Genomic DNA, 23,415 nt, shown 5'->3' on the forward strand with positions numbered 1-23,415 from the left:
ACATAATTTTTCATAACACGGCGGACATAGTGTGTACGGCGGAATCTTTTCGACTGACTCGGATAGCATTTTGAGGTGAACAGATTCAAACAAATCTGGTGGCAATATAGAGAATTCATTGGTATTTCGAAGATAGTCTTTGCAACCAGACCTGCATTCAAACCAGTGAAATGCTCGCACGCAGTATCGGCAGTTGGAGCATTGCACGGCTTCAAGCACATATTGATCGTCGCCGTCTGATTCTCTGATCTGTGGGCGCTGGCCCATAGATCGTAAATAGGGTCGACGACGCTNCGCTCTCTGACGAAGTCAATGTCCATTAGACCCATGGCTTGGAGAAGTCCCTGTGCGCGTCTTTCTTGGATGGAATGGCGCTGGAATTCGTTGGCCACTGTGTCGTGGACACGTTCCTTCAGAGCTTCCATTCGGCTCGGATCACTAAGCTGTGCTCCGAGGGGATGGTCATTGTCAAACGGATTCCAAAGGTCAACCAATTTGCCTAGATGATCTGTTGATAGATCTTCCTGTCGATATGTCTCCACATGAAGACTTTCTGGCTGATGCTCCTCGAAATCGGCCAGGGCGATAATCGCAGCCGCCACTTCCCGCTCGACGCCAGACCAGTACAATTCACCGAGACGGGTGTAAAGTGCGCCAAGCTCGTCACTTTTGTTTCCTGTGACCCTTTTCCATTCGTACTTTTCAATGCATTCGTCCAACGAAATGCTGGCGAGCCGCGGACCCGAGAAGTTATCGTCCATGGCTTGGGCGGACAGTTGCAAGACAGAGGAAAGTATTCGCTCCCAGAACAAAATAAGATAGAACAACTTTTCTAAATGCAAGATCACGCGACGAAAAACGTTGGCCAAATTTACAAGTCTATTGAACAGAGAGTGGCGAATCCAATTCCTTCAGCCTCAAGCTGCTGCTGCGCCTTGCGTGTGCGCCCGCCTTGGTCCAGACCGACAAGGTATTGACACGACACGTCATGTATTGAAACGCCATGGTTAGGCAGCTGAATATGCTTATATGTAACTCAGGCCAATGGGGGTTCTGATATATGATTAATGCCGTCCTCCATGGCAGTACTGGATACCCCCGCCGAATTCAATCTAAACAGCCTGACTTATTTATCAAGGAAATGAGTTCGACAGACAGAGAACAGAAGAAATCCCGCCGTCCGCCAACAGTTTTGGGCAGTTCTGGCTTCGGTGCGGGCCTATCTGCTGATGTCTCTGGCGCGTCTGGTTCGAACAACGCCGCTGCAGCATTTCATCAAGTTGCAAATGCATCTAAACAGCTGGATAGATACTTTCAGAGCCTCGACGGCGAAGGTACGTGGTGAAGGATTGCCCCAAGGACGCTCAAAAAAAGTGAGATACACCGATTCTCTAACTAGCTTGCTCTCGTAGGTGCTAGATTTGCCAAAATTCTTGAGCAAAGTCGCTGGCGAGAGAAAGCAGCGGCATGCTCCAACTCTTCCTTCGAGGATTGTTCACTTGCAGAAGCTACTCTGTAATTTACGGACCTTAGGCTTGACCTAGCCAGTTACATATTGACAAACATTAGGGAACAATCACATTGTCAACTCGTGCGGCTCGCAGCTGTGAGCGCAGTCAAGGTCTATGCCAAAGAGGCGACCAAGGATCTTGTACCTGATGAATTTTCCGTCTTCAGTATACCAGCGAACATCAACGCTGAGTCTTTGGGGGGCTCAGTCAAGGCTACAAACATCTGGCTGTACATTCCGAATGATTCAACTTCTGGTTCCACTAATGTTATCGTTGTAGCAATCCGAGGTTCCGTTACATATCACGATTGGCTGGTGAATCTCAATAATGGTGGTGGGCGACCCGTTCAAGATCCTTTCCTGGTGAGTACTATCAAATGCTGATGCACCAATAATGTCAGGCACTTTCTGACGGGCTGGTGACACGCGGCAGGGCGTTGATGAAGTAGGCACGCCTTATAGTGCTCACCCTGGGTTTTTGGAGTGCGCAAAGGCGATGAAGACCAAGGTCTTTGAGCTCATCCATCAGTTTTGTTCAAACAATTTCGCGGCTGAAGTTCGATCAAAGCCAACTTTGCTATTCACGGGTCATTCTGCCGGTGGTGCAGTAGCAGCCATGCTATACACGCACTTGTTGAACTGTGACCCGGTTCTGGATGATATACATATGAGTGCAGCGCTGAAGACAGGTATGGTTTTCCAACGAGGTTGCTCGTGAGATACTTGATGCTAACGGCAACAACAGCATTTGGTGCAGTTCACTGCATAACATTTGGAGCTCCTCCGATTACAACAAAACCACTGTTGCCATCTCAAGCAGGCTCGCTACTTTTATCCATCATCAATGACGGTGATCCGGTGCCGAGGGCAGACAAAGAATACATCGATGCTCTGCTGCGCCTATTCTCCAACGATATGCCCGAGGAAGGAACCAAATATGTGCTGCCACCTCGCGTCTTTTTTAATGCGGGTGCGGAAATCATCACTCTGGTTGATGGTCGGCTGCTTCGGCCAAGTGAATTCGGCAAGGGTAGCTTAGCGGAGACGCTGATGGGAGACAAGAGAGCACATTCAATGTTGGAGTATCGCAGGAGGCTAGAGTTATAGACAGCTCTTGAGATAATAGCCAATGTTCTATCTGAAGCCATGCATCCCAAGTGTAATTAGCTATTTTCTCGATGATTGGGCAACAAGCCCGCTAACCATGGACGACCTCCGCCGTACAATGTTCCCGTAAAATGGCACCGCGCAGTACGAGCTGCCACTGGCAACAGCTTCGTAATAGCATATGACATTTGGAAGTGCAGCATAGGTCAAAACTCCCGTTGTTGGTCCAAATCTCTGTGTTAAATCTGGAAAGTCAGGCTCTCTATGAGCCCTTGGCGTAATGCATTTGGCCTTGCACCACTAACCTTGGCGTATTGAACAGGCCCCAGTGCCACTATTTGGTAAATTCCATCTTCCCGAGAAGCTCGTGCTACGATGGAGCATTTGGTGACCATGCCCTTGGCACGTTGCAGAGTTATGGCACATCTCGGAATCCTGCCAACTCGAACACACTATACGATGGATTCCCTGATTGCGTGCAGGTGAGCAGTCATGATCAAGCTTTGTTCTAGTCACCTAGCCAGTTGTCAATATACTCGCTTAGACCGTTACACTGCCCTATATAGTAGCATTTATATATATAGACTATAAGGTATAAGGGAGAACCTTAGACTAAGTGGCACTAGAACTATATAGGACTAGAATAATAATTATTAATAGAAAGAGCATTCTAAGCCAGTATAACCTATATAGCTTATATATTTAGCTGTCTTATTGCCTATTACTAGACAGTATAATGCTCCTATTAAAGTCTAGTATAGGGACTTTATAGGCAACAAAGTGCCTAAGAGTATAGCTAGGGCAGAGGCAAGACTTAAATCACTAAGCAATAAGTTATTAATTAGACGTTAGGCTAGTTAGATTAACCGTATAAGAAATAGGTAGGAAGGCAGCAAGAGAGGAAGATAGTATAAGAAAGCAAGCCTTCTAACAATTAAATTGCAAGCACCTAAGTAGACATAAATATAGACGCAAATTTAGTACTAATTAAGAGTGTAAGTTTAACACATAATAGCAACTTAATAGCCTAGCACTTCTATTTTTGCATTACATAGTCTCATAGTTTTAATAACACTAGTTACTTTACTTATATATATACTCTATTTGTCTAGTAATAATGCCTGCCGCTAAAAGACGCGTTTGGAAGAATAGTTAGGGCAGCGAGCCTATTAGAAACCGATTAAGATAAAGGGCCAGACTGGCTGGAGCATAAAACCTCTCGGAACTTCGTTCCTCAAGGCGTAGGCACCCTAATTTTTCTTCATCAAAGATAGTACTCTAGTTCCTAGCTAGCTCCCACCACGATCATTTAGCACGATCCTAAGTCTACACTTTGAGTAACTGCATTGATCACTGGGTACGGTTTACCACCGATTACCAACGTGACATATCAACGCCCAGTACTGCACGTCCTGATAACTCTGCCAACATAAACCCTTGACCTGGTTTATCCCTTGGGAACCAATCACAGTCGTCACAGCTGGCGATATGCAGGCGAAATACCCTGTACACGTGACCCGTCAGACGGGTGTGCGGGCAGTCGGCGATGGCCTTGCGCATCTTACAGAGTCTGTAACGATTGGCGTATTGACACTTAGTTAGCCGATGATGTAATGGCAGCTTATGGCTATTCCCCAACTTTTGTAGCTCGTCCTGTTGGAGCTCTGCTGCTGTATTACTGGTAACATTCCTACCAAGTAAAAAATAGTATCATTCGTATCTATAACCTCGTTCCTGCCCTTGTAATATCATACTCTGGTTTCACATCGGAAAGCCATGAGGTGCGGACTGTAAGCCGTAGCTCTTTAATGAGGCTAATGTCAAGAGAAGCTGCATCCGAATGAAGAGCAATTACAACTCGATCTCCAGTCTTAAGTGCCTTTACCCAACGTCTGACTTCTTCACTGGCACCTCCAGACGGACTTGTACTCCAAATTAATGTGGATGTAAGGGCCGACGAAAGGTCTGGGCCGTACTCCAGCACGTTGGGCTCCCATTTCCTAATAACAGCAACCTGAAGCATCCCTAGGTCTGGTTCATTAACTTTAGCGTTGCGTTGGCTCGAAAAGAACCGGCTGCTCCGCGGCTGGTAATACATTGAACCAAATTGTGTAGCAAAACTAGCAAAACTTTGGCGAATGCTATGTTTGAATTCATTATTGTAGTCCTGTGTTTGAGCTTGCACAATAAGCTGTCGAACCGGGTTTGGGTCTGCACCCGTAATTTCTTGGCTCACGAGAGTTGTGTTCGCGGGTAATTTAGAGTGGTCTGCGTAATTATACCCTTTAAACTCGTTGCGGTACACTGTCTCTGTCCAAAGTTCTGCATGATCGAGAATGATTGAAAGCACACAGTCTGGGAGTGTGGGTTGGAGCAGACGGAGCACTGATATGGTGTTGAGAACCTCCATAGTGGAATGACTCTCCCGTTGGGACCAAGAACCCGATTTCCTCGGGGCTAAAGAATTAGTCTTAGCAACGTTGGTTTCTATTGTTCGTAGCTCGGCCGCAGTGAAAGTTTTGCACCCCGCACCGTGATGTATTAAGAGTAGAGTTGTAGTATGTAGTTCTTTGTTCATTGTGATCTGCAATGGCGTTCCGCCAACGTTTGAGACGTGGTCAAGTTCCTGAGTACTCCGTATAAGAGCGGTAACCGGCATCGATTCTGGGCGCGAGGCGGCAGAGGCATCCTCAGAAGGCTCCATTGACGACACGGCGCGGTGTAAAGGAAGTTGTTCGCTGCGGTCCGCAAGGCCGGCGTCTGCGCCAGAGCGTAGTAGATCTTGAATGAGCCGACCCTTCCAGGCGGTTATCATTTTCAAGAAGCAGTCGACAGAGTTCCTAAAAGGAACTTGTATTCCGAGATCTGCCCATGCATCCCGGAGCACCTGCAATGCCCTGAAGCCCTGTGCTGAAAACAATTCGCATGTAGGCATTCCCAATTTAGCATCTGATGGGAGATGTCTAGGATCTTGTGCCCTTCTATAGCGCTCCCTAAATAGCGTCGCTGAAGATTCAACGGCTATGGCGGCGGCAAGATGCAATGGTGTCTCACCCGCTACCACCGACTTTGAATTTATAATCTCCTTGGCAGTCGGTGTCTCGATAATGAATTTGAATATGAGCGGATGCCAAAGCACTGATGAGCAAACTTCATGCAATGCGGTTTTGCCTGAATCGCCGTCCACGAAGTCAAGGCGCGCACCTCTTTCCAAAAGAATCGGAAGTACATCCATACCGTTACGGCATGCATACCGGATGGCGCTGTAGCCGTATTGGGTACGACAATTGACATCGGCTCCGTAGCGCAGCAGTGTCAGCGCAGCATTCTTGCTGTCGCCGTGAGCGGCTTGAAGGAGAGGAGTGAAACCTAACCTGTCGCGGAAATCGACGGAAGTCCCGATAGATAGTTCATTCTGTAGGACCTGTTGGAAATCGAAGAATGCGGCGATATGCGCAACAGGCCAGTAGACACCAGGAGCGTACCAGATCTCAATCAGCCAGCGCTCCCAGCGGTCGAACAGGCCGGCTGGGTTGAAGCCAAGTGTCGTTTCCCAGGCGTTCGAGATGTATTGCCAGCATAGGCTACGCCTGGGATGAAAGTGCTGTCCCCGTTTTGGACTTTGTGCGAAGTATTGATAAAGTTGAAGCCACTTAACGACGTGCTCAGAGGATCCTAGGAATCGTCTAATGGTATGAGATAGAGTGTCTTGCTCAAGCTGTGGCATATCGGTCAGATGTTTCCACCAATTTAGAGCAGCATACTCTAAAAATGGATGCTTCAAGACATGACTGTGTATGAGAAGACTCAGCGACTCGTTTGATATAGTACCGCCAACATATGTAATATCAGAGAACGAGAGACACGTCAAACAGGCTCTGGCTATGTGCATGGCGTTCAGTGCTGCCTCTGTACGGCTGCCTGGCTGAGAGATGCCCAATCCGAGATGAACTCCTTTGGAAATGAGGAATTCCTTGGCAGATGCATGAACGAGACGTATTTCCTTCCTTCTGCTGATGTCGACGAATGATCCACAAGCTAGAGTAACATCTTGGGCGCCACGCATGAATGTTTGGCCTTTGGGGGAATAATTTTCATCAGCCTTTATACCCATGGCGAAATCGAGTTCCTCGAATGTGAGAGCACGGGTCGAAGCTGTTATCCATTGCAGGATCCGTAGCGTTGTGAAACGTCTGGGAGCGTTGCTGCCTGCTAAAATTGTCTGCAGCATGCGATCGTACGTAGCGTCGAGGCCATCAGGAAGATCTTTCTCCAACACCATGTGGGCATCTTCCTGCAATAACTGCTCCGCAAGTGCGTTGATTTGGAACTCGGCCCAGAGAAACATGCCGTTCACTCGTTGAGTGAGCTTTTTCAGAGCGGTCCTCTCTAAATTTGACGAGAGATGCAGCGACCGGATGCGAGTCTTCAGGTAACGTTCAATATCGGACGCAGTGTCAGAGACCGCCAAAGGCACAAGCCTGAACAGTTCTGGCTTGGTTACTATACTACTGTACATGTAGGAGCCTTGTGCGGCAACCCATTCTTCATTTCTACTGGCAATGAGAAAGCTGTGGCTATTCCCAACGGCAGATATGAAATGTTCGAGCTTTTTGGAAACTTCCTTGGCGGACTCACACTCGTCAAGTCCATCCAAAACGAGAAAAATACGCCTGGGGGCAGCTGTGAGCAGTCTTTCCAGAACAGTCTTAATCTTTGACTCTTGGCCGCGAATAGCTGATCCCCTTGGTCCATGTCGCAACACAATGTCGGTGAACTGGGGATGCTGCTCCAAGACCTGCCATATCCAAGTACCCAAGATTGAGGACAAACTCCTCTTCGTGTTATCCTGGAAGCGGCAAAAAAAGTATGCTACCATATGGCCATCCGTTTGCAGTCGCTCAATAATTGTTGCTATAAGGGTGGACTTTCCAGAGCCGGCTTTCCCCGTTAGCCAGATGTTGCCGGCAGCGCCTGAGAACCAGTCTTGAACCGCTTGCGTCTCAAAGATCCAGAGCCCAGTGTGACGCTCGCGACGATCTAAAAGGTCATCGAGATCATCGCCAACTGAGGCTGGGCTGAGAAAAGCCCGGAGACTGTCCTCAGATGAATCAAATAACCTCTGAGAAGCTATTTTGACTTGAATTAGCTATTGATCAAACACACTGCAGGTTAACGACTGACTCATTATTGACTTCGTTGAAAGGGAGAGTGGTACTCCAATTAAATTTTGGAAGTTGGTTACATTGACTGCAATTACTGTGAGCCCACCGGACCAGGATTATCTTTTCTTTCGTCCTCGGAAGCAATACCTCCGTTGTAATTACCATGGAATTCGGAAGCCTTTCCAGCCCAGTACGCTATCTCGTCTCCGACGACCCGATAACCTTCATCATCTCGAGTTGCGTACCTGCACATGTCCATGTGATTGTAGTTTAGGGACTGGCAGACAGTATCATCGTCAAGTCGTGAAGAGCTCTCCAGAACAATCTAACGTGAAGTTAGCAGTAGATATAATCGCTAAGGCACAGTCCGCGAACCTGTTCACTGAGGGTTCTGATGCCCGACAACCCTTTGGACTCTTGGAAGATGCGCACAATGATGGCTCTTTGCTTGACGCATTCCCTGAACTCACTTCGTAGGATGTTTAGGACACCGCTGTCGAGCTTGAGCTCCTTCAGAACCTTGTTATTTGTTCCAACGCCGATCATCTTTACAAAAGCATCTGCAATAAGCGCCCATTCAGCAGCATTACTTCCTCTGAATGGCGTTCCAAGGAATATCGTAGCAAAGGTTGAAAGATAGATATCTTTCTCTTCTTGGGGAACTGACCCTTTGCTAGCCGCCCGGAGAACCTGACAAGATCAGCCGAAGACATTTCTTATGAATGTGGGAGTACTCACCTCTTCGACCAGGATACCTAATCGATGTGAATCAGTGTTATAGTACCATAAAAAGGGCGAGAACCATTACGCATCGAGAAACATACCTCCTAGAGAATGCGCGACGAAGATTATGGGTCTTTTAGTCTAGCATGTATCAGTTATTATCCAGTAGGTTTCTAGAGAAGTTGACTGGCGTACAAAGTCTCGTCTCTTCCGACAAAGTTCACGGCGGAGATTTTGAGCATGAGCAAAGATGTCATTTTGATTGACCGCCCTCAGCCCTCGTGTTACGACAGAGTCGTAGCCAAATGTCATGATGCGCGCATTTGGGCAATCGGTCGGCAATAAATCGAGAGGCCAGAACGTGCTTGAAGGCCGTTTCGATGTCCAAGTTCGTTTTGGGTTGCCTTGGATACCATGGATGAAAACAATGCTGCCATCAAGTTAACACCGTTGCCCTGACGCTTGGTGTCACTGAACACTTACTCCGTATCTGCTGAATCTGGATTATTAAGCACTGTGATGCCAGTGTCGTGGACGCTGACTGCTGGTGACGGACTAGCAGCATCCATAATGCAGGTAACACTTGGAGTCAATCAAGTTTGATAAATCGAATAGATGTCTTGGGATGGCGAGGAGATTAGAAGAGGGTTTAGCTCCCTGAAGCTGAGTAGAGCAAGGTCATGTATGTTGCGGAGGGCTACAGGATAGACGACTTGGCAGTACAAGGAGGTCACGCCAAAACGTGTTGGATTAACGCCATGCAGCGTACTAGCGAATCCAATTCTATGCACGAGAGCGAGTTTCCGGCTATGTCAACGACTATAATGTCAGCCATGGCTGAAGGAGCTGAAAGCTCGATGCAGCAGGCCGCAGTCATCAAAAGGAATTGTATTCATGCAAAGTCATCTCAACCCATGCAAAGAACCAATCATCAACTATCCTGTATTCCCCTCTACAGAGCCCAATTAAGTAGCGAGTCCACCGTTTATATGGACCGATAAGTAGGCATGATAGCATTTATCCGCAAGCTTGTCTAGCCATATTGGACTAAGATGAACGGCCCTTCGTGGAAGCCTTTCAAGTCTGTTGGCCATAACTGGAAACGCCACCTGCCTGGCAGACTTAATTTTACTCGGAGCACATTATGTACCGTTTGCGGCAATATATTCCTAACTTCTCGTGCCGTGCTATAGTAGCGCTAGAAACGATTGTAGATTTAAGTCAAGACAGCCCTATTGCGCTCTAACCAGCAAGACTTAAGCCTAAGCGGTGGTGTCCTGTCCAATAACCGAGAGAGCGATAAGAGTGAAATCTCCAGAGGGACTACCTGGCGTAGCCTTAGAGAAGGGTACGACGAGCATATACACCTTAGCAGCAGGCAGGGTTAGCTTAGGGTGGGGCCTTGTAAATATTGCAAGCAACTGCTATTATCGCCAAGCACTACCCTATAGAACTCTAGTTAAATTATAAAATAGCAATAAATAAGATAAAGGCAATTATTAGTATATATAATTAACTTAACTTCTAGCATACTACTTATAGAGTTATTTGCACTATTATTAGTATTAAGAATACTGTAAGGGGCTAGCCTAATAGCTTCCGCAAGCTAGCATTACTAATAGTAACTTTTCTTATAAGGAGAAAAGGGAAAAGAGAAAAGAGGTTAGCTTAGCTTTAGAGAGCACTCTTATAGAGTTTAATTAAGCTCTAGTAAAAATCTATAGTAGATTCTTAGGTAGCTCTTTCTATATATTTATCTTTTTCTTTCTTAAGATTTAAGCATTACACTTAAATCTATAATATACTTTTCTATAACTTATTTTTATGCTTACTTCTTTATACTTATAAGTAAATTCTAAGGTTATTCTTTTTATTTTTTTAACGTGGGTGTATAGTAGGTGTTAGGTATGGGTAGTTAAATAAGCAGAGTAAAGGATAAGGGGAGTAATCTTATATTTATAGCAAAATAGTAGATATCTAGCAGTTAGGATTATAATAGTCTTAATCTCTAACCTTCTTAAATCTAAGAAGCTCTTCTCTTCTCCTTTTATACTAGAAGCAGGGTAACCTTCTTTTATACTAGAAGCAGAGTAATAGCGTGATGCCTGCTACTTATAGTTACTCTTTCTTTAGGATAGCTTCTAATAGAGTTACCCTTCTTTATTGTAACTGTGCTTAGTTATAGCTATATTACTAGTAACTTATAGCTATAAATAGCTTCTAGCTGTAAATACCTAGATAGCTATTAATAAGTACCTAACTAGCTATAAGCTAGCAGCTATTAGAGTAGCTGCTAACTCTATAGCTATTAGCTGTTAGTTCTAATTCCTAGATATATAAGTAGAACCTCTCTCCCTTCTTTCTTTCTTTCCTTCTTTCCTTCTTTCCTTCTTTCCTTCTTTCCTTCTTTCCTTCTTTCCTTCTTTCCTTCTTTCCTTCTTTATTCTCTCTTATTCTTATAAGTACCTCCCTTTATAGTAGCAGCTTGCTAGCACTCTACTTTTAGCCTGCTTATTAATAATATTAAGGGGCTTAATAGTATAACTTAGTTCTCTAAGAGTAAATTCTTATACCGCCTCTACTAGAGAGTAGCTATATGCTATATAATAGCTAGTATTATAAGTAAATTATACTATTAATAGGTAGTTTAGCTAGTCTATCTATTTAATACTTCTAAAAGCTCTAATATAGTACTCTAGGATTTAATTTAGGCGCTTAGTTTAACTATCTATTTAAGGGTAAAATACTATACTAAGCTACTACTTAGTTACTAAGAGGTAGTAGAAAGTCCTCTAAAAGCTACTAGTAAAAGTTATATCTTAATCTATTATAATTCTCTTAGGTATACTATAGTTCTTAAAGATTTAGTCTAAGAAAATAATAGTAAGTCTATTACTAGTAATCTACTTAAATACTAGTTTATAAATAGTATACTTAGAGAATTAATTTATAATAACTAAGATAGAGTTATAAATCTTATTTCTATATATACTAATAAAGGGTAAGCTAGTAATAAAGTCTATTAATATCTTCTAAAAGGGGTAATTTAGTATAAAAAGAGCTATAAGTTTACTATATAGGTAATATAGCCTTAATTTTAAGACTTAATAGTTTAGGTAGATACTTATATAGTTCTTAATCTACTTTTTTATGCTTTACTAATAATACTAAGCTATAAGCTTATATAAAGTCTTACTTACTCTATAATACCTAATAGCTAGATTATTATAAACTAGTAATAATAACTCTTTTTATAAACCTTCTAAAATATAAATATAGCTCTTATATAAGAGTAGTCTACTTATATTAACTTTCTAAGACTTATACCTTTAGGTTACTACTTTTAAGTTACTTATAAGTAACTCTAGTTATTAGGTAATAAAGGTATCTCTCTATTATGCCTCTAATAGTACTTTTAAAATAGTAGAAACTCTTATAAGCTTACTACTATCTTAATTATCTATTATAGAGCTTAATTTAGTAGAGATTCTCCTAATAGCTAAAAGTTATACTATAGTACTCTAGTAGACTAGCTACTTTATAGCTAGTTCTAACCAGAGCATTGCCGAAAACTACAAAATGTAGTTTTTTTTATTTTAATAAAATATTTATATTAAATAGACTAAAATAGATATAGAATAAGTATTTATATCTAAAAATAGCAAATTAAAAAACTACAGTGTAGTATAGTAGAAAAGTGGGTCCTATATATTCCTAATAAGCCTAAACTACAAAAAAACTACAAAAACTACAAATTACTATGTAAAAAACACTATAAATGTAGTTTTTCTAGTTTTAGCTTTAACTAAGGCTCTAAGACCCACTTTTCTTAGTAAGCCTAAAAATTAGTATAATAATCTATTTTTTAAGGGACTTTATATTCTTATAAGTATTTTAGTCTATTTTATATAAATATTCTAGGAAAATGAAAAAACTACACAAACTACATTTGACAATGCTCTGGTTCTAACTCTACTAGCTAGAGGCTCTATTACTTATAAAAGGTAACCTTATATCTTATAATATAAGTATTATTTCTCTTTTTACTAGTAATAGATTATAGCTTTAATATTTTATAGGTAGGCTAGATATACTTAGTATTATAGCTCTCTTACTACTTATAAAAGGTAATCTTATATCTTATAGTATAAGTATTACTTCTTTCTTTGCTAGTAATAGATTATAGCTTTAATATTTTATAGGTAGGCTATATATACTAGCTAGCATTATAGCTTTCTTACTGCTAATAAAAGGTAATCTTATATCTTATAGTATAAGTATTACTTCTTTCTTTACTAGTAATAGACTATAGCTTTAATAGCTATAGGGTTAGCTTTATATGCTTAGCATTATAGTTCTCTTACTACTTATAAAAGGTAACCTTATATCTTATATATAAGTATTACTTTTTTCTTTGCTAGCAATAGATTATAGCTTTAATATTTTATAGGTAGGCTAGATATACTTAGCATTATAGCTCTCTTACTACTTACAAAAGGCAATCTTATATCTTATAGTATAAGTATTACTCTTTTCTTTACTAGTAATAGATTATAGCTTTAATAGCTATAAAGTAGGCTTTATATACTTAGCATTATAGCTTTCTTACTACTTATAAAAGGCAACCTTATATCTTATAGCATAAGTATTACTTCTTTCTTTACTAGTAATATATTATAACTTTAATAGCTATAAGATAGGCTATATACTCTAGCTAGCACTATAGCTTTCTTACTGCTTATTCTTTATAAACTTTACTAGAAAAAGAGATAGCTATAAAGCTTTTACTTATACTACTATTTTATTATTAAAATAGTCTAGCTGCTTAGATAGACTATCTAGTAGGTTAGCTAGTCTTAGATAATATTATATTATAAAATTAAAGAAATATAGCTTATCTAGCGCTATAATTTACCTACTTATTAGCTTAAGCTTAAATACTAAATACTTATAGTTTAAATAGTTTATAATAATATAGACTAGGTAACGTGGGTGCATAACGAGCTAGCCACTATAACAAGCTAGCTACCTAATAACCTAAATGGAAGTAGTATCCTTTAAATATCTATTTCTCTACCTAAAAAAAATAGAATCTTAAGACAAAGAAAGTCAAATAATCTTAGCTAGTTAGGCTTTTTAAAGAGGCCTAAACTAAAGCATTTAAGCTATTATAAAGGTCTATAATATTAGTTATAGCTTACTTAGTGCTTATCTAAATAGCATTATAGCGCAATATAATACTACGCCTAACTTATAAAAACTAATAGATCTAGAGGAATTAATAATTATTTAGTATATTCTTAACCTAGATATATAATTATTTCCTTCCTAGCTTAGTAGTATATAAGATATAGCAAATTAACTGCTTATAAATTATAATGCGCCTTTAGTAGGACTATAATAGGCTTTAAACTTTATTAAGCGCTATAAAGAGCTTACTATGCGTTTTACGCGTAAATATAACTACTAGAGAGCCTTATATAAAGATCTAAAGCTAATTAGAGACTAGTTTAAGCTTATACGTAATACTATTATAAAATATAGTATCCTAGAGAAGGATTTCTATAACTTTAATAAGACTAGCTTTATAATAGGTATAATCTTAGCTACTATAGTTATTACAAGCTTAGATAGATATAGGAAGCTAACCTTAGCTTAGCTAGGTAATAGAGAATAGGTTTTAGTAATTTAATCTATTAATTCTTAAGGGGAGGCTATCCTACTATTTATTATTATTATAGGGCAATATTACCTAGCAAACTAGTATAAAGATAGCATGCTGCCAAAGGATTAGGTAATCTCTATAACTTATAATAGCTAGACTATAAATAAGAAAGCTATAGATTAGATCTAGCACTTTAAAAAGCATATCTAGCCTTAAACTTATAGTATATACTATCTTCTTATCCTAGATAGGCATAAGAGCTACTACTTAACTACATTTAAGTTATTCTATAAAGACCATAAGATTATCACGCTATATATACTATCTTATTTATCTTATATTCTTTAGCTACTAGATATTAGCTATTTTAGGCCACTTAAGAAGGCATATAGCAAAGAAATTAAAGGACTTATAAGAGTGTATATAACCTATATTACTAAGGCTAACTTCTTCCCTACATTTTTTACCGCATTTAAAGCTATAATAATAAGAGAAAATATTTAGGGAGCTTTTTAAGGTGTAGGACTTATTCTATTTAATCTAAAAAGCATCTTATTACGCCTAGATATAAGGCTATAGACTCTAATGCTAGTTAAAGAGGCACTAGAGCTACTAAACGTATAGGTTCTAAAGACCCTAAATAATCTAATAGAGGTAACTTTATAGACTAACTATATTAAAAGATAAATTAGTTACTATTAGGAAAGCTTACTAATATTAATTTTAGTTGCTATAGACTAGATTACTAAGAGAATATATAGTATTATGCATAAGATAGCTCTCTTAAAGGCAGAGGTTAACTAACTTTAAGAGGTAAATATACTACTAAGTAAGCAGCATAGAGCTAAAAAAACACAATTACGTTAAGGTAGTAGTATAACTATTACTAAGGGATAAGCTCTTTAAGACTAGAATAATATAGAAGAGCAAATAAAGCAGGAAGATTGCTAGACTAGAGGTTATAAGCCCTATAATAAGATAAAGGGTTAGCAGTATAGTATATATAGTAATACTAATTATAACGCGCAAACTTATTAGATTAATATGGAAATATCTAATAAAGAAGATAGCAGTAAAGATTAATTAATTTTCTATATTATTATTATTTTTTTGTAGAATCTTTGCAGGATAGTTATATTAGGTAGCTAGCTCGTTATAGTAGCTAGCTCGTTATGCACCCACGTTATATAGAGTATATAAGATAATATGTCTATATTTTAAATGCCTTTTAGATAGCTAGTAGCTTTATATTAAAGGTAGTATAATATAGCTTAATAGGTAAGAGCTTTCTTAATATATATACTATTAGGTACTAGCAATCTAGTAGCAATTATACTAGTATAGCTCTTATAGTAAAGCCTAATATATTAGTCTCTAGCTATAGTAGTATATCTAGATTAAAGTATACTAGAATAGGTAACGTGGGTGCATAGCAAGCTAGACAGCATAGCAAGCTAGACACCCTACCTAGTAAATATAACTATCTATTTTTAACTGTATATTTCTCTACTAATAATAATAGAAACTTTAGATAAAGAAAGGCAAATAATCTTAGCTTGCTAAGCTATATAGAAAACCCTAAAGCTAAGCATCTAAGCAGCTATAAAGATCTATATAGTACCTTATAGCATGCTTAGCGCTTATATTAAGAGAATACCTACTAGATATAATATTATGCCTAATTCTTAGAAACTTATAAATCTAGAGAAATCTATAATTATTAACTATATTCTTAACCTAGACTTATAATTATTTCCTTTCTAGCTTAATAGTATATAAGATATAGCTAATTAACTGCTTACTAATTATAATGTGCCTCCTATAGAACCCTAATAGGCTTTAAACTTTATTAAACGCTAAAAAGAGCTAACTATATATTTTACCTATAGATATAACTACTAGAGAGCTTTATATAAAGATCTAAAAATAATTTAGCTCTAGTTTAAGCTTATATATAATATTATTATAAAATATAGCATCCTAGAGAAGGATTTCTATAACTTTAATAAGACTAGCTTTATAATAGGTATAATCTTAGCTACTATAATTATTATAAGCTTAGATAGATATAGAAAGCTAACCTTAGCTTAGCTAGGTAATAGAGAATAGGTTTTAGTAATTTAGTCTATTAATTTCTAAGGTAAGGCTATCCTGCTATTTATTATTATTATAGGGTAATATTACCTTACTAACTAGTATAAAGATAGCATGCTACTAAAAGATTAGGTTATATCTATAACTTATAATAGCTAGACGTTAAATAAAAAGAGTATAAAATAGATCTAGTACTTTAAAAAGCATACTAAGCTATAAACTTAAAGTATATATTATCTTCTAATTATAGATAGATATAAAAGCTACCACTTAATAGAATTTAAGCTATTCTATAAGAAGCATTAGATAATTACACTTTATATGCTCTCTTATTTATCTTATATCCTTTAGCTACTAGATATTATAAGGGACTAGCCTAGGGGCTCCTGCGGACTAGCATTACTAATAGTAACTTTTCTTATAAGGAGAAGAGAAGAAGACTAAAAGGGGTTAATATAGTTCCTAGTAGCACTCTTATAGGGTCTAGTTAAGCTCTAGTTTAGACCTATAGTAGGTTCTTAGGTAGCTCTCCCTATATGCCTATCTTCTTCTTTCCTAAGATCTAAGTATTACGCTTAAATCTATAATATACTCTCTTACTACCTACTCTTATCTCTAGTCTCTTATATTAGAAGGTAGGCCTTATACTCTTTATTATTATTATATATACATAGTTACTAGCGCTATAGATTTATTATATAGGGTAATTATTATAATATAGGAACTTATTATTATTACCTTACCTTCTCTAGTTTATAGTATAAAAATATCTTAGTTAAACCTTTCTTTCTCTTACTTTCCTCTCTCTAATATTATAATCTAATTATTCTTCCTGCTAGGAATCTTTATAATTTCTTACTTTTTACTACTATATAACTGCTTACTATTATTTATTACTCTTACTAATAACTAATTTATCCCTTATTATATCTCTTATTATATCTCTTATTATATCTTTCTATATACTATTTATTCCTAATCTACTGCTATATCTACTACTGCTAGTGCCTCTCTGCCTCTCTCTTACTATAATAGGTTATCTTATTGCTATCTTAGCTATTATAAGGTAGAAGGTAACTCTAGTAATAAGGCTCTCTCTAATAGTAAGAAGGAAACCTAGCTCTATAAATTATGCTAAAATAACCTACACAAGAAGAGCTATACCTCCTATATTTTAGGATAGAGTAATACTTATAAAGCTTATAAGAATATATATTATTACTCTTATAAATATATAGCTAGTAGTAAGTATCTTTAAGATCTAGTTTAGTATATACCTTTATATCTCTTAGCCTATTAAGAATCTTAGTAATTAGTACTAAGAGTGCTTTATTCTTTCTTATAATCTTATTAAGGCCTTTATAATTTATATATAAGTATAGCTAGCTCTCTTTCTTTAGCATAAAGAGAATTAAAGCTTCTATTAGGCTTATTAACCTTCTTATTTAGCCTTATTATATTATACTAGCTAGGTACTTATAGAGAACCTATAGCTCTTTCTCTATTAAGCTATAAATAGGTCTCTAAGATAGTATCTACCTATTCTCTAGTTTAATAGTATATATTTAGCCTTTAAGAGAGAATAGTATAATAGCTTTCTTCTTAGAGAATATATCTTAGTATTCTATATAGGTACTAGGTATCTCTTTCTTTACTTCTTTACTGCTATTAGAGTAGTTATTAGGTCTAATAATTTAGTTTAAATAGAAATCCTATTAAAGTACTAGTATAACTACTAATTAGTTTATCTTATAGTATACTTACTGCTTTCTCTATATTATTAAGAGCTAGAAAGCTAGAATTAGGTATCTCTAGTACTTTTATTTCTAACTTATTACTACTAGCTTATACTCTAAAGCCTAGTCTATTCTAAGAATAAGATCTTTTTTAGTATTAGTAATATAGTAGCTAAGTTAGTATATTCTTATATAGCTAGTACTATTAGTAATTTTTATAACTTAGTTAAAAAGCTTATAGTATAATAATAGGGTTTTAGCTATACTCTTTAATCTCTACTAGTTAGGCTATATATTCTTCTAGCTTATTTTACTTAATAACTCTAGTTTAATAATAGTATATATAGTACCTAGGTTAAATAGTATATTTATAGCTATCTAGCTATAATCTTACTATAGTATTACCTATATTTATATTTATAGGTCTTTAGGTTTATCTATAGTAAATCTAGCTTTTTACTTTTATATAGTTAAAATAGGTAATTTATTTAGGTTTTTTATAGCTTAATTACTACTCTATCTATAGGTAAAAGTAATATAGTAATTACTATTATAAGTTTTATAATTAGGTTTCTTATAGTTAGGTAAGATATATTCTAGTTTTTAGCATTTATAGTATATTATTTTAAATGCTTATAAAGGTAATATTTCTATTAAGAATACTACTTTTTTGCTACTTACTTACTATTTATTTACTGCTATTAGTAATTATAAGTAGTCTTATTTTTAGTCTTTTTGCCTATTATATTCTCTCTTAGTAGGTTTAATCTTTATCTTCTTTTCTTACTCTATAAGATAATTCTAGCTCTTTAGAAATTCCTAGCTAAGTACCTACTTTCTTATAGTATTATTTAGGCTATTAATAAATATATAGATTTATAACTACTCTAAAATAGACTTAGAAAGTTTAGCTTTTACCTTACTTTAGACCTTCTTATATACTTAGAAGGTTTATTTTTTCTTCTATTAAAGGCCTATTAGTATCTTTATTACTTCTTAGTAGTATAAATCTTTATTTATAGTTTTTTTCTTTAACTATTTAATAAAGCTAACCTATAAGTAGTCTTAGTACTAGATAAGTCTATTTACTATAGTATATTATATCTATTATTACTTTATATCTTTAGTAAGATAGCTATTAGTATAGGTAATCTTAGTAGTATTATTAGGAAAGCTATACTAGTTTATAGTAAAGATAGTATTAAGATTTAAGAGAAAGTATTATAGGCTCTTATAGGTATCTCTCTTATATATAGGTACTTTTAGCTATACTTTTATAATGCTATATTATAGCTATAGCGCTATAAGCTTAATATAGAGTTAAGATAGTAGAAGTATTTTACTGCTTTTTTATTTCTTCTTAATATTCTTTAGTTATAACCCTAACCCTAAGACTTAGGGAGTGCCTAGGTTAAAGCAGCTATAACTTAGGAACTCCTTTAAGAAAGGAAACTAGGTCTGTCGTGATTCCGGTTTTATATTGGTCCGTTATCAGGGCACTAATGGTTAATTGTGTTCAATGTTGTGGATGCTAGCAGGTCTTCTTAGTGTGCGTCCCAACGACCGTCACCATCCGACAAATTCCTCGATCCAACATCAGACAACTATTCTACATCCTCCACAGTCCATGAATCCACCTCTGCAAAATACGATACGATCCCTCCCTCACGTCTCCCGGCACCGTATGTCCCGCTCCATCAACAGCCACAAACGCTAGTCTTCCATCCTTGGTGGCCTTCCACTTCCCTGTTGCCGCAATCCCAGCAGGCAAATTCTCCCATTTCTTCAATCGGAACTCTGCCTGTCCCCTCCATCGCAGGTTATCATACGTCCAAATCTGCCCGGGCGTGTTGACAATGTAGTCGTTATTCCCATTCAACACCAGTATCTTGATATCTCCCGGGGACGGATCTTGAGCATATGCTTCAAGTACAGAGGCAGTTTCCTGTGTGGTTGGCCGCCATGGCTCGCGATTCTCGCTAAATGCAAGGTTGATGATCCAATTTATTACGCTGTACTCAGTGGATGAGGGGATGTCAAGAGCTTTTTTGACGTGCGGGAGATTGAGGTAATACGTGATGTTTCCCTTTGTGATGTCTGTACATTCTGGGGGATCTGGACATGGCAAGTGGACTGTAATTGTTAGTGCTCTGCTTGATACTTGTGAGTTCCTTTGGCAAACATACTGTTGTACATGTGTCGTTCACCGGCTTCAACAAGTTCCGCGTAAAATACGTGAATGAAATCGTCAGCATACGTTGCCGAGGCGAAACACTCCCTTTCGTCATAGGAACTATCACAGTTTCTGCCTAGTCTCTGCACCTCTGGTAGATGCTGCGCAATCCTTTCACAGGAAGTCCGGTTGAGGATGTTGATGGTTTCGACATCCTCACAGAGTAATTCGTACACACCGACAGCAATGCCCGTCCAATCAATGACGGCATCCACCAAAATCATGGAAGTTATGTTACCCCAAAACGCCTTCTTGGAGTTCCATCGCCGCGAATTGAGAATGTGGTCAACGTATGTAGGGCCGTAATGACCGCCATAGGACTCGGCTGCGATATGCAAAGGCAACTTCTTCTTCTCGGGGAAGACCTTGTCGAAGAATATGTTTAGAAATTGCTGGAAATCTTCTGCGCCATCCATGTCTTTTGTAGCCGGGGCCACGCCGTCTGCGAGAGAAGAGAATCCGACACCAGCGGGTTGATCAAGGAACAGCAGTGAGGCATTGTTGTTCCAGGACCAATTATTCGGAGAGGGCATATCGGTCTTTGCATCCAGCCAACATGGTCCCATTTCATTGAATAAACCGATTAACGACGAGGCACCAGGGCCTCCATTCATCCACAAGATGATGGGGTCATTCTCGGGGTCGTTCCGACTGTCAAAGTACCAGTAGAACAGGCGATGCTCATCGGTCACGTCAATTGTGCCTGCATATTGAGCCTCGCCGTAGGTGGGACAGGTTTCATTGTCCAGGATCTTCTTAGTGAATTGGCCTGCCTTGAACGGTGGAACTTCCGAGTTATGAGAGTGTGTCAATGGCTTTTGGGTCTCGGAAATCGTGGGAATGAGGGGTTGCTGTTGACTTTGCTGTTGGATTTTGTGTTGCTGGAGGTGATGCCAATGTTTGCCAACAATCATTTGACCAGCGACACTGCCGAGAAGGGCAGATAGCGCGAGTCCCTTGAGCATGTTGGGCAAGTTACCTGGAGAATAAGTCTTTTTGATGACATGGACTTCTCGATTGAAGTTGAGTTTGACGGAGTTGGGTTGTGCTGACTGCATTCGTGTTTATAGTTGCCAAGGTGTGACGCAATTCGACGGTAAACGTACCCGTGTGTTACAACCAACGATTTGACAACGGATGAGCATGTTTCGTGGTGGAAGCTGCCGCGATGGTATCGAAACCCATTTCCTTGTCGCTAGCACTTTGTAGCTCAGTGTCGAAGTGTCTCATTCCGATGGTTGTGGTGCGGTAGTGGTCGGTTGAACAAATCATCAAATGCAACAGTTGAGATCCCTTGACAAAATACATAATTAGCAAAGCAGGTCTAATTTACAAAGCATATCTATAATCAGGGTGAAAGTCGCCCGTCTTTCCACTCTGAATCTCCCTCTGCCGTTCATCCTCCGACAATGCATCACGCCTCTTATTCTGTCGCCGCAGATACAAGTACAGCGAAATATGTCCAAACACAGCCAACAACACTGCTGCAAGTGAAGCACTAAGGCCCATGACGTATTTTCCATTTTCCTTCTTCTTGAATATTTGGCCGACCTGCAAGCGACAACTTAGCATCCAAGCCAATACATCCATTTCAACATATCTGATGGGGAACTTACCACAATTCCAGCGCAGTTACCAATGGACTGATTCATGCCAATCGCCATTGCACGTTTATAATACGGTGCATGGCTATTGAGCAGCCACGCGCAGTTCAGTCCAACAATAATATACACGCCCGGTGCGATGAGAAATGTCGAAAAATACAACACTGCCCTGTTTGTAACTGGTATACCCAGGTTCACGGCGTATCCAATAGCCGTAACAAAGCAGGCGGGCATCATGAAGAATGCACGTCGTTTAAACTTGTCGGAAAAGTAAGAGATAACAATGTACGCAAACGAGGCCCAGAAAAATACTGGAATTGTGAGAAGTTGCGTTGTGACGGTTCCATAGCCAAAGGACTTGATGATGAGAGGTAGGAAACTCGACAACCCAAAGGAGCATATGTCGGCCATGAACTGACTCCAACAACTGATATACAACTTGACATCTGTAGCAGCCTTGCGGACTTCTTTCCAATCGAAATCAGGCTTGCCGTTATATCTTGCATTGATCTCGGCCCGAATTCGCATGAGTTTCTTATCCTCTTCGTTGAGAAACTTGGCTGTCTCAAAATTGTCCGGCAAGACAAAGAAGACAAGGATAGCGATGAGAACGCTTCCACAGCCCTCGATGATGAATAGCCAGCGCCAGCCTTGGAGGCCAGATATACCGTCCATTTTAAGCAGCGCGTAGGCGAATAAACCGCCAAATGAACCCGATAATGCAGACGACACAAAGAGGTATGATACTCGGAGGGCCTGCTCTTGTGGCTGGTAGAACGTGCTGAGATAGAGGGCCAGACACGGGAAGATTCCGGATTCGAAGACACCGAGCAGGAGACGGCTTGCGTATAGTTGTGCCTTGTTATGCATGAAGCCTGTGCCGATAAGGACGACGGACCAACAGAAGATGAGAAGTGGAATCATGCGGCCTGTTTTGTTAGTTGGGTTCTGATGGTGGTTTCGGGGAACGTACTTGGGTGGAATTTCTTGAGAACAAGTGAGCAAGGGACTTCAAATGTTACATATGTGACGTAGAATAGTGTGATTGCATCTATATTCGTTAACATAAGGCTTCATAGATCACAGTAAGAGTACGTACTTCCCAACTCTCCATCCGTCATGTTCAAATCTTCAACCATGCCTGCGGAAGCTGCATTTCCGATATTCGCTCTATCAAGATAGGCATTGAGAAAGATGATTGTCATGATTGGCGCAATGAAGAGATCCAGTTTTCGGGTCAGTTGACGTTCCCGCTTAGGATCGATACGGATATCTTGCTCCATGGCGATGCTCTCCTTGTCTCCTGCGAGACTGAGCTCCCTGTTTAGAGCTTCTGGGTCCATGATGGACTGAAATTGAACCGCTGTGATGAATGGTATAAAGTGGACGTAGCTGAATCATGTCTCGGCTATAGCAGATATGGGTGCGGATCTACTTTATTTATGTCGGATTGTTCCAACACTCTTATCTTGGGTCATAGGTTTTAAACGCGGGGCCCCATGGGCAACAATGGAGATAGGATAAATGGTTCGTCAAGATCCACTGAACTCAACATGGATGGGATTATCTTCGCCGATC

At 39.0% G+C, this 23,415-nt stretch overlaps 4 protein-coding genes across 4 annotated transcripts; 1 reads left to right on the forward strand and 3 right to left on the reverse strand.

Annotated features, from left to right (window-relative positions):
* Positions 1-1,141: 1,141 nt before the first annotated feature.
* On the forward strand, positions 1,142-2,617 carry VFPPC_04017 (lipase (class 3) domain-containing protein; the record flags this gene model as incomplete). The annotated part of the gene is made up of 5 exons (XM_018283434.1): positions 1,142-1,334; positions 1,413-1,515; positions 1,570-1,873; positions 1,944-2,199; positions 2,256-2,617. 5 exons carry the CDS (start codon positions 1,142-1,144, stop codon positions 2,615-2,617), a joined length of 1,218 nt encoding a protein of 405 aa, XP_018144504.1.
* A 1,720-nt stretch (positions 2,618-4,337) lies between these two features.
* Positions 4,338-9,074, reverse strand: VFPPC_04018 (NAD(P)-binding domain-containing protein; the record flags this gene model as incomplete). The annotated part of the gene is made up of 8 exons (XM_022428372.1): positions 4,338-7,747; positions 7,802-7,867; positions 7,930-8,107; positions 8,158-8,472; positions 8,521-8,537; positions 8,607-8,646; positions 8,701-8,935; positions 8,989-9,074. The coding sequence occupies 8 exons, from the start codon at positions 9,072-9,074 to the stop codon at positions 4,338-4,340; spliced, it is 4,347 nt and encodes a 1,448-aa protein (XP_022284437.1).
* A 9,974-nt stretch (positions 9,075-19,048) lies between these two features.
* Positions 19,049-21,198, reverse strand: VFPPC_04020 (carboxypeptidase Y; the record flags this gene model as incomplete). The annotated part of the gene is made up of 3 exons (XM_018283436.1): positions 19,049-19,053; positions 19,651-20,133; positions 20,187-21,198. 3 exons carry the CDS (start codon positions 21,196-21,198, stop codon positions 19,049-19,051), a joined length of 1,500 nt encoding a protein of 499 aa, XP_018144506.1.
* A 600-nt stretch (positions 21,199-21,798) lies between these two features.
* VFPPC_17768 (major facilitator superfamily domain-containing protein) lies at positions 21,799-23,180 on the reverse strand (the record flags this gene model as incomplete). The annotated part of the gene is made up of 2 exons (XM_022429454.1): positions 21,799-22,823; positions 22,979-23,180. 2 exons carry the CDS (start codon positions 23,178-23,180, stop codon positions 21,799-21,801), a joined length of 1,227 nt encoding a protein of 408 aa, XP_022285508.1.
* Between the last annotated feature and the right edge of the window lie 235 nt (positions 23,181-23,415).

The sequence above is a fragment of the Pochonia chlamydosporia genome, chromosome 3, assembly GCF_001653235.2.
Source record: "Pochonia chlamydosporia 170 chromosome 3, whole genome shotgun sequence".
Classification (NCBI taxonomy): Eukaryota; Fungi; Ascomycota; class Sordariomycetes; order Hypocreales; family Clavicipitaceae; genus Pochonia; species Pochonia chlamydosporia.